Raw genomic sequence first — 11223 nt, 5'->3', positions numbered from 1 at the left:
TGAGCTATAGGCTCCGAGCCAGTGAATGTGAATTTTAAAGTCACTGTAGCCCTCGAGTTTGATTCTACCTTCAGTTTGTGCCTTGCAGACTTCTTGGCACTTGTCAGCAGACTAAATTTTTATAATTAATTTAAATATTTAGGTCATCAATTCTTGTTTTTTCTCTTACCATGCTGTCAGTTTTGTTGCATCTGTGCCCCACAGATGTCGTGGTTAATGTCCTGACTCTGGTTGTGACTATGGCTAACCATGTCCTTCTTGTCTCTTTATCCTGCCAACAAAACACCGTACACAGAGCCAATGAAGAGATCGCTCAGGTTCGAACAAAAGCGAAGGCTGAGAGTGCAGCTCTCCACGCTGGCCTCCGGAAAGAGCAGATGAAGGTGGAGTCCCTGGAAAGGGCCCTTCAGCAGAAGGTACAGAAAGGGCTTTGGTCTGCACGGCCACAGAGCCGCTTGGTTCCTCCCCTCAGCAGTGACTGGCTTTGGTCTTTGTCGTACTCAGCTTATGACCTGATGAAAGGGGCCCTGCCTTTTTATGCACCCTTGACTCCAGCTGTGTTGTGAACTGACTCAGCTGGAGACAAGTCAAACCATTAAACTTTCAGGCGCACTATTCCATGTGGGGATCATTCCCAAGGGGGCGCAGGGAGGCATTTGCAGTTGTAACTGAAGTTCAGAAGATCACACACTTCTTGGTTGGGGTCATGAAACTGCCTTTTCTTTTTCTTCTTCGTGCAGAATATGAATCCATCTTCCTCCTTCATTGCCTTTGGCCAGGGGTTCTCAGTTAGGGGTAGTTAAAGCCCTACATGGGACACTAGGCCATGTCTCAAGATGTATTTCTTTGGTTGTTACACTGGAAAATGCCATAGCATCTAATGGGGAAAAGCCAAGGTGTCATTAAAAATCCTGCAATGTACAGGACACCTAATTCCCAACAAAGACATACCTACCCCCAAATATTATGGGGCTGCAACTATGAAACTGCTGTACGTAGTGAAAATCAGTGGTAGCAATAACCCCAACTTGTCACTAAGCAATTCGTAGCTTTTTTATGTCTCCAGTGTTCTTCTTATTAATGTCCCTAATTAGCTCCTCACGCCTGTGAGGTTCATTCAGCAAGAGTAGTTTTGTCATGAGTGTTCCTGAGATACTCAGACTCCAGAGATGCTGATGGATCAAGTGTATCCCAGATACTGGTGTTTTTAACAAATACTCCGGGTAATTCTTATGATAAAAGAGAATTTGGGAACTAAGATGTTCATGCACAAGCTCCTGAGGACTGGCACCTGTCCTTACCATATACTCAATTTAAGTATAATTTTGTGCATACAAAAACACTTTCCAGAGGAGACGATAATCCTTCTTAACACAGAAAAGTTAAAAATCACTGAATCAGAATGTCTAGGCAGTGTAAATTCAGTCTTCGGACTGTTTAGCTACTGTTGCCTTTATCTGGGAATACAAAGTAGCCTGCACAATCATATCATTTGTCTTTCAGAACCAAGAAATCGAAGAACTGACAAAAATCTGTGATGAGCTGATTGCCAAGCTGGGAAAGACTGACTGAGATTCCCCTGTTAGCTCAACAGATGCATTCGGCTGCTTCTCTCGATTATCTTGCCTTATCCAATAATAATTGCCCCTTTGCAGAGAAAAAAAAAAAACTAAGAAAAGCACATGCCTCCTGCTGCCTGTCCCGCTTTGCTGCCGCTGAGACAGCCCTGGGAGAGACCTGAGTGCTGCCGGTCCCACGGGGCATGGCCTGGCTGGGCTGGCCTCTCCCGTGCCCTGTCCGCAGCTCCAGTTAGACTGGCTGCCGAGTTTGGATTTGTGGTTTCTCTACCTTCAGTTTGTTTTAAAGTCACCTTTACTTTTCCCAGGACGTTAAATTTATGGTTCCGTGGCTACTGTTGGGATCATCTCCTTTCTACCACCTGTGTGATTCATTTTGTGACCCATTGGTTTAATCTTCTAATTTTCAGTATCAGTGGTTTTATTTAAGGAGATCATTTGGCCTATTTTTAGCTTCCCCCTTGATAAACAAAAAATGAGCTCTGCGTGTCCTTTTGCACACTCCCTCACTTCGTCGTGTCGATTTGCTGCTGCCTTTCCCCTGAAGCGTAGTCAGATAAGAACTTTGCTATAGTAGACAGTATTTCCAACTTAAGAATTTGGGGGAGTGAGGATGTGACGGCCACAGCCTCAGGCTTTCACAGCTGGGGCAGACTTTTTGCCATGAGGTTTATTGCTCTGGAGTTGGGACACTCCTCAGCTCTCCTGGGTGCAGCTGTCCTCTGGTCAGTCCTCAGACCGAGAGCAGTGGTGTCTCCCTTCTGTGTGAACAGCAATACGGGACTCCCTCAGCACTGAGAGTCACTTAGCCTCCTCTGCTTCCATTTGTTGATATGAAATCAACATTTAATTTTTATTATCTTACTTGTGAAAGGTTTAGATCATCTTAATTAAAAGGTAACTGTAGCCCCATTACCAATTTTAAGGTAAAGAAACAGTTGTTCTGTTAATAAGTGTGATACATTGTTCTTCAGATGTTTTTAAAAGCGAAAAAACCTTTCCAAATTAAGATAGAATTTTTAACAAAACAGGCAGTAAAAAAAATCATGTGAACTACTCCAAAAATCAGTTCATTTTGAGTATTTAAAACAATTTGAATACTGGGGAGGGGAGTGAAGGGAAGAGGCTTTTGCTAACAAAACCAGATCCCTCAAGCTCTTACCTCACTCAGTTTAGAGTGGTGGAACATTAACCCCAAAATGAAAATTTTCCCTGTAACCCTAGTGAATTCCCTTCCATTTGATAGGCAAAACCCAACCATGCCAGTGTTGTAAAGCGCTCTTGTCTTGCTCTTACACCTGGAGGTCTTCATGGGGACATGCACTGTATTCAGTACAGGAGTGTTTTCCTACTTTTCTTGTAAAACTGTTGCATGATACAACTTCAGCAGTGAACTGTGCCTAGTGGAGAACTTCTATAAATTTTAACAAATGAATTTTTCATTACAGTGTATTAGTCACATGGGTGTAATCTTTAGCCCCAGGGAGGTCAATAATGTCTTTTAAAGCCAGAAGTCACATTTTACCAATATGCATTTATCATAATTGGTGCTTAGGCTGTATTTTAAAACCTATTGTCTTAATATTTTGTACAAAGAAGAACAATAGAAATTATCTGTGGTTTGAAAAGTGGCTTGACAATCATTTGGGCTTTGAAAATAGTCACTGTGGATTAATATGAATGCTGTACTGACAGTCGTAGTATCAACAACACGTGTCTCTTGCTGGTGTAGCTGATTTCTAAGTCCTCCACTACTAAGGAGATTAATCTTGCATTTTGCAGAAAGAAACCTTGATTGCTAATCCTTTTTTGCTGCTGTGTTTTTATGACATATCCATGTTTACTTATTTTATATTGATCTGTTTTAAGTATGAAAGGCATAGAGTGGTCTCCACTATAAATTCTGAGTCATCTTTTTAAGCTTACTTTGTATAAAGAAAGTCGCTATATGTTAAAACATAGGTGACTGTCTTTCCCCAGCATACTGGTAGAAGAGACCACTTAAAAATGAGACTCTGCTGAATGAAGCTGAAACACAAGGAATCCCAAAAGTCCCTTCTTCACTTATATTGGTCACTAGCTTCTCAGCCATGAGGATTATAAGGAAGTAAGTGTCCATTCTAATTTAATAAATGGATATCCTCCAGTAAGGATAAAAATATAGCTTTTACAGCTAGAAAATCAAGAGTATCGGCAGAATGAAATGTGTTTTTCTTTAAAAATTAAAAAAGCTTTTTAGAACTCTGGAGAATAAGAATACAGTATAGAGAGTTTGCTTTAACACATGTGGTGGCCAAATAACTGGTTAAGCAATGACACCTCTTGTTACAAAAATGACAAAGGGAACAGGAGGAGGCTGTTGGCCAAGGGAGTGTTTGGGAATACTAGGTGTTTGTTTGTTTGTTTTTCCGTTTGTTTTGAGACTCTGGATACAGAGCCATCTCTCTAGCTTTTGACTTTGCCAAAGTGTAGAGCCTTTGTCTAACAGTGCTTCATTTGGAGAATTTGACGGAAGACAGACATTTGCCATTTGGTAGGCTAGACTGTCAGTTACAGTCAGAGCTCCTGAGATTTATTTTATTTGGAGAAGCCCCTTGAAGCTGATGACCTACCCAAACCTTTTGTTCTGTAAAACTGTTCTGGAAACATTGAGAAGCCCCGTTTTCTCACATGGTTTCTAGCTTCTTCAGAGTCAGCCCAAATTAGAAGTGCAGAAGCACATGGTGGTGAAAACTGAGGTTTGGCAGCCTTCCATAAGGTCTGGAATCTAAGGAAAATTTGTTTCATTTTGGAGGAAAGCTCACATTGAATTTTCTTTCCAGCCAGTTACCCTTTCTCCCATCCCATACTTTGTATAACTCTACACAAGTAGGTAGATATTTATTAGAGCTTGAATTAGTTCTAGTTATAAATGGGGAGAATCACAGCCCCACATGTGCTGGGCTCACTGCAGAGGCCGGACTGAAACACGCTCTTCAGTAAAGGTAACAAAGGGCTCATTGGAGGCTTCAAAGCTCAAAAAGGGGGTGTTTTAAGAGCCAGCATGGTAACTCTTGTGTACATGAGTTGGAAGTGATTCAACACATCCATTTTCAGGGGAGTACAATTTCTAAAGCCCCCTTTACATTTCTTTCTGGTTTTTTATTGTAATTCATAGCCGTCTTGTGAATTGTCTGTGACTCTTGTCTCTGGGTAGTCGTGGGATTGTATGAGCCTGCCCTCAGCCCACGTTTCTAATTTTATTCTCTTGGGAAGAGAGAAATGAGGTGTTGAACGATTAAATGATTCACAAAAGGGATTTAAAGTAAAGATGTATATATTCTAAAGAATTTAAAACATAACAGATTATTATTAAAGAACAAATATAGTCTGGGAATCCCAGAGTGTCAAGCCAAAGGTCTAAGAAGTCGTCATCTTCAAATATTTTGATAAAGAAGTATTTTGAGGAGACATCTATCCAAAAAGATTTGACTGACCTCTAGATTCTAGTTACTTTTAAAAAGCAATTTGCCAGTTAAGTCCTTGAGTCTCCCATATAGTAAAGGCAAAGAAATCGACTCTTCTTTCTAAGGATCTCCTCTGGAAGATAATGTACTGGCTCATTCTCCAGTGAAGACCTACTTCCTAGTGCCAGAGCTTGCATTCTGGAGACTAAAGATTGCACTTTTCATAGTTTTTCATCCAAATGCAATCCCATTTCTGTGCCTCTTAGCATGCAGTTAGATTTGGACAAACCAGATTCCTAAGGAATGACTTTATTAACTATAATATGGTTACAGCTATTATATAAATATATATTCTGGTTATAGTTCTAATATGGAGACAATGTGTGCAATGCTGGCCTGTGGCAATCTGTATAATGCTTTAACGTGTGGAGATCAGGCTCAGCGCTGAGGTGTGGCCTGAACCTCCCCTGTATCTGTCCTTTACTTTAGAACCGTCAAGATGCCTCTCTCTCCCCTTCTGCCTTTCACTGGCTTCTGAAATGTTCTCCAAAAGAGCATTTCCTACTCACATCATTATCTGATATTCTATGTTTATGAAGAATTTTCCAACGGATATGTAAAAACTTTGAACCCAGTTCAGATACAGGGCAGCGTGTAGGTCCCCACGCCTCAGCCTCTGCCCCAGCCCTTCTCAGGCGTCAGGATAGGATCCAGGCATTTCTTTATATCTCAGAGGTAGCAGTGAACTTTTCAGTGTTACTGTTAGCAAGTGTGTTTGCCAATAGATCCCCATTATGCTAATGTGCCAGTAAGTCACTGTCTGTTGCACATCTGCTCCCACCGTGGCCCCACGGGTGCCATGAAGCACGTGAGGTGAGGAGCCTCCGTCGGCGAGACGGGCGCTGCGCTGACTACTGCTGTCAGGAGAGTGTCGTGTGGAGTAATCATCTACATAAATTTTATATGCACAGTAATTTCCCTTTTTATATGTCAAGTAAATATTTGTAAAAGTTATACTCACACAGATTATTATAATGATTACTAATATATTTTTTCCATGTTTCATTGCTTGAATAAAAACTGTTTACCACTGTTAGATTTGGGCGTGTGTATGGTGCTAGTATTTTTCCTAGTTATAAATTGTTTTATCCTTGAGTGTGAAAATTTATGGCAGCCTTGCTTTCATGAGCTGCCTCTTTCGGCCTAAAAATAGAAAAGATGACATTTTCTCTACTCATTTTGTGGGGGTTTTATGCATGTGGTTGGGTGTGTAATTAAAACAAACTTTGAAATGCAGACCTAGCCATCCAAATTTCCATGGCTTTGCATCTGTACAAACAAAGTTTTTAGCTGGGTGCTTTTTGGTTTTGCTGGGAGACTGGTTATCTGCCCTGATGTATTTCAAATCATAAGAATAGAATCACCCCAAGGTTTCTGACTCATTGAAGGGCACAGGATAAGCAGGAGCTGTGTGAACACAACAGAACAGCCCGCAGAAAATAGCTGACGTTTTCTATTTCTTCCAGGTTAATAAAGTACCAGGAAAAACTTTTTCAGTACTGTTTTTAAGACTTTTTTTATTTTTGCAGTTTTTGGCCGGGGCTGAGTTTGAACCCGCCACCTCTGGCATATGGAGCCAGTGCTCTACTCCTTTGAGCTACAGGCACCACCCAAGATTATGGGGTCTTTTAGTTGCAATCAAATTTTTTTTTTTTTTGAAACAGTCTTTTTGTCGCCCTCAGTAGAGTGCTGTGATGTCATAGCTCATAGCAACCTCAAACTCTTGGGCTTAGGCGATTATCTTGCCTCAGCCTCCCAAGTAGCTGGGACACAGGCACTTGCCACATGCCCGGCTATTTTTAAAGACGGTGTCTCACTTTGGCTTAGGCTAGTCTCGAGTCCATGAGCTTAGGCAATCCACCCACCTCGCTCTCCCAAGTGGTAGTATTACAGTTGCAAGCCACCATGCCTAGCCTGCAATCAATATTTTAATAAGATAAAGTTATAACAGCAAACATCAGAGGGCATTGTACAAGTTAAGTGTAGGTATTGTTTCTTGAAATTTGTTTTAGATGTAAATGTATGTGTACTATTAGATCATGACAGAAAATGAATTTCTTGCTGTAGCTAGGGGACACAGAGTATGGGAAAACATGATCTAGCTAACTTAAGTCCTTTTACAACTTATTTATTTATTTTGTTTAGCAGGCCTGGGCCGGGTTTGAACCCATCAGCCCCAGAGCATGTGGCCAGTGCCCTAACCACTGTGCTGTGGGTGCCCAGCCTCCTTTTACAATTTAAACTGAGAGAAGTGATGTAGCCAAGACTGTATGGGTCTTAAATGAGACCATCACTTAAATGAGGAAAAAAAAAAAAAAAACTACCGGTTATTCCTTTTTAGTCTCTTGAAATCTAAGTCCTCCCAGGTTTGAGTAATATTTATATCATTTTCTAAGTTTACAGGCATTTAAGGGCCAGTCAAAATCGGATACAGTAGAGCTTCTGTAAGTTGACCACCCAAGGGACTCTAACAAACTGGTCACATTCAGAAGTGGTCCACATAAGGAGCTAGGCCTACTGTACCAATAGGTATGTGTGGTGCACATCCAGTCTACGAAATTTAGGTCAACTTAAGGAGGTAATCAACTATGGAGGTTCTACTGTATATTCAAGAACATACTGAAGATATTCCTCAATTAACAGGAATTCATTTTTTTAGCAAATGGGAAAGTAATGACATTTGAGTACCCCATGTACCAGATTCCTTTACAAATATGGCATAGTCTTGTAGCTCAGTGGCTAGGGCGCTGGACACATACACCGGGGCTGGTGGGTTCAGACCCAGCCCGGGCCTGCCAAACAACAATGACAACTACAAAAAATAGCCGGGCATTGTGGCAGGTGCCTATAGTCCCAGCTACTTGGGAGGCTGAGGCAAGAGAATCACGTAAGCCTAAGAGTTTGGGGTTGCTATTAGCTGTGATGCCACGGCACTCTACCAAGGGCAACAAAGTGAGACTCTGTCTCAAAATAAAAACCGTTTCTACTAAAAATTAAAAACTGGCCAGGAGTGGTGGCTCATGCCTGTAATCCCAGCGCACTGGGAGGCCCAGGCAGGTGGATTTCCTGAGTTCACAGGTTTGAGACCAACCTGAGCCAGAGCAAGACCCCATCGCTAAAAATAACTGGGCGTTGTGGTGGGCACCTATACTGCCAGCTACTTGGGAGGCTGAGGTAAGAGAATTGCTTGAGCCCAAGAGTTAGAGGTTGCTGTGAGCTGTGACACCTCAGCACTCTACTGAGGGCAACAAAGTGAGTCTCTCAAAAAAAAAAAAAAAACCTGCTTGAGCAGTGCTGACAACAGTGGACTTGACACAAGTTGGTGAATCCACAGAACTTTTTCCCACGTCTGCTTTGGCTACAGCATTCTGAGGTGAAGAGCCAGCCTACACCTCACAAGGGAACAGTTCTGGGCTAAACCCCCAAATGGACTCCAAGTCCATGTTTTCATTTTCTTGGGTGGGATGCCCCTCTCTATACCTCAGTTTCGTCTGCAAGATGAAGGACTTGGTTTATATTCTGAAAGGCCCCCTCCAGGTGTGGAGGGCGAGAGTGTCATTACAGCCACTGTTCTAACATTCCTTACTGTTCAGACAGACAACATTCCAAACGTTTCCCTCATAATATGCCCAGAGACTCAGTAGTTCAGTTGCACATCCTGTGAAGACAGCCACCCTGTATTTTCTGCATTTCTGAGAATAAATTGACAAAATGTGATGAGTTCTTAAAATGTGTAAATTACGGCTCAGCGCCTATGGCTCAAGTGGCTAAGGCACCAGCCACATAGACCTAAGGTGGAGGGTTCAAATCCAGCTCAGGCCCGCTAAACAATGATGGCTGCAACCAAAAAATAGCTGGGCGTTGTGGAGGGTGCCTATGGTCCCAGCTACTTGGGAGGCGGAGGCAGGAGACTCACTTGAGCCCAGGAGTTGGAGGTTGCTGTGAGCTGTGATGCCACAGCACTCTGCCCAGGGTGACAGCTTGAGGCTCTGTCTCGAAAAAAAAAAAGTGCAAATTAATAATCACAAATATTCAAAAGTAAGATCATGTATAGACAATTATGTTCTAGACTTCAAAAGTAGCAACACAGCTAATTTGGTGCATTCAGGCATAATCCCAATATTTTACTAAAATACTAAGAGTCCAAGACAGCCTAAATTGGTGATGTGCAATAAGGAATGTGCCTTTTAGTTCATTGAAAGGTTGGCACTTTATTTATTTATTTTTGACATAGAGTCTCACTCTGCTGCCCTCCGATAGAGTGCGATGGTGTCATAGCTCACAGCAACCTCAGACTCAGGCTTAAGTGCTCCCCTTGCCTCAGCCTCCTGAGTAGTTGTGACCACCATTCTGGGCTAGTTTTTTCTATTTTTAGTAGAGATTGGGTCTCACTTTTGTTTAGGCTTGTCTCAAACTCTGAGTTCAAGCAATTCACCCACTTCCACCTCCCAGAGTGCTAGGATTACAGGCATGAGCCACTGTGCTTAACCTGAAAGGCTGGCACTTCCTTGGTAATTTGTCTGTTTTGTTGTCCTAACTTTTCCAGACACATTTTTCTTTCTGTCTCCCTTCCTGTTAATTTTTATACTGCCACGAATATTCAGCAAAAAGAGGTTTAAACTAAGATTTGACTCCCTCCACCAGCTTACAGCATCAGTGTGTGAGTGGTCACTAGGGGTCTCCACTCCCACAGGCTTATTATCTTTGGGGCCCTATTTTTCAAAATGCAGGTCAAAACCTATTTCAGAGGATCTGAATTCGACGGAAACATAAGACTGAGCACTTGTACAGCAAATAGTGACAGTCTAAGTGCTGTTTCATGAAGCACTGAGTTGGAGCCTGAAAAATTTTTCAAGTTTGTAAAAAACTTTACCACTACCAACTTTAGGCCATGGAGGAGAGGGGATCATTGGATCAGTCCAGGATTTTACAAGAGTAAAGAGTAAGTGATGATTGCAGTATCTATTTTTCAGATGTTAGCTGCAGCATAAGAACATGTAGTAACTGACAATCACAGAAAATGGTAATGTGAAGAAAAAAATCAAATCTTCATAACAGGAACACAGGACATAAAAACTCTCTTCTGATCCTCAGTTAAGATGGAAAGAGGAAGTTAGAAGGGAGAAACAACTGTGGTCTTAAAAGTGCTCTAAAAAATAAAGTCTATTGGGCAGAACCTGTGGCTCAAGGAGTAGGGTGCCAGCCCCAAATACCGGAGGTGGTGGGTTCAAACCTAGCTGTGGCCAAAAATAAATAAATAAAATAAAGTCTATTTAGAAAAAAAAAGGACTAAAAACAAAAGCAAAATCCTTTCTTCAGCTATCCTGATCATACCAGGCTCTTCCTCCGCCAGGCAGCAGAGGGCGGGCTACTTGGGTTTAGAGTCAGAGTCCCCTTTCTGTTTTGCTACCTCTAGCGAAAACTAACCAGACTCACCCCTGAAAAAAATGAAACCTCCTCTGGTAGAAGCAAGAATTCTCCTTGGACTTAGCTCTCTTTGCACATTGGAATTCTAAATTATAAATGTTCATATATGCCTTAAACAAGATACTTTATGTAAGTCTTAAACTAGATTTGGGTGATTTTCTTTTCTCCACCAATGAGTGACTACAAGCAAGTAATACACGGTGCAAAATGAGTAAGTGACTTAGTCACCAGGCTCCACGTATGGTCTGAAACGTGATCAAATTGCAGGCTGAGTCCCAGGGTTTGAGTTAAGGAGATAACAAGACCACTTGCCACGATGTCACACAGGCAGAAGTCAAGGGTACTCCAGAGGGCTGCTAAAATAATTGGTCAATTGATGGGCAGTGCCTTTGGCTCAGTGGGTAGGGTGCCGGCCCCATATACCAAGGGTGGTGGGTTCAAACCCGGCCCCTGCCAAACTGCAACAAGAAAATAGCCAGGCATGGTAGCAGGTGCCTGTAATCCCAGCTACTCAGGAAGCTGAGGCAAGAGAATCACCTAAGCCCAAGAGGTGGAGGTTGCTGTGAGCTCTGACGTCACAGCACTCTACCGAGGGTGACAAAGTGAGACTCTGTCTCTAAAAAAAAAAAAAAAAAAAAAAATTGGTCAATTGAGCTATTGGGGAAACAACCAGCAGCTTATGTAAACATTTTTAAAATTCTTTTGGAATAATT

The 11223-nt window shown here is 42.0% G+C and overlaps 1 protein-coding gene across 6 annotated transcripts in view; it reads left to right on the top strand.

Annotated features, from left to right (window-relative positions):
• The window catches only part of TACC1 (transforming acidic coiled-coil containing protein 1), a 127669-nt gene extending 121548 nt beyond the window's left edge, over window positions 1-6121 (top strand). For all 6 annotated transcript variants that reach the window (XM_023516986.1, XM_023516985.1, XM_023516988.1 and 3 more), the window contains 2 exons: window positions 296-416; window positions 1504-6121. In XM_023516986.1, the coding sequence (XP_023372754.1) occupies window positions 296-416; window positions 1504-1572 (190 nt within the window). In that variant the 3' untranslated portion in view covers window positions 1573-6121. The remainder of the gene's footprint in view (window positions 1-295; window positions 417-1503) is intronic.
• The last annotated feature ends 5102 nt before the right edge of the window (window positions 6122-11223 follow it).

The sequence above is a fragment of the Otolemur garnettii genome, unplaced genomic scaffold (genome assembly GCF_000181295.1).
Source record: "Otolemur garnettii isolate 467f Iridium unplaced genomic scaffold, OtoGar3 scaffold00102, whole genome shotgun sequence".
In the NCBI taxonomy this organism is placed as follows: Eukaryota; Metazoa; Chordata; class Mammalia; order Primates; family Galagidae; genus Otolemur; species Otolemur garnettii.
Note: the sequence above shows the minus strand (reverse complement) of the source record. Positions and strands in the feature narration are given on the sequence as shown.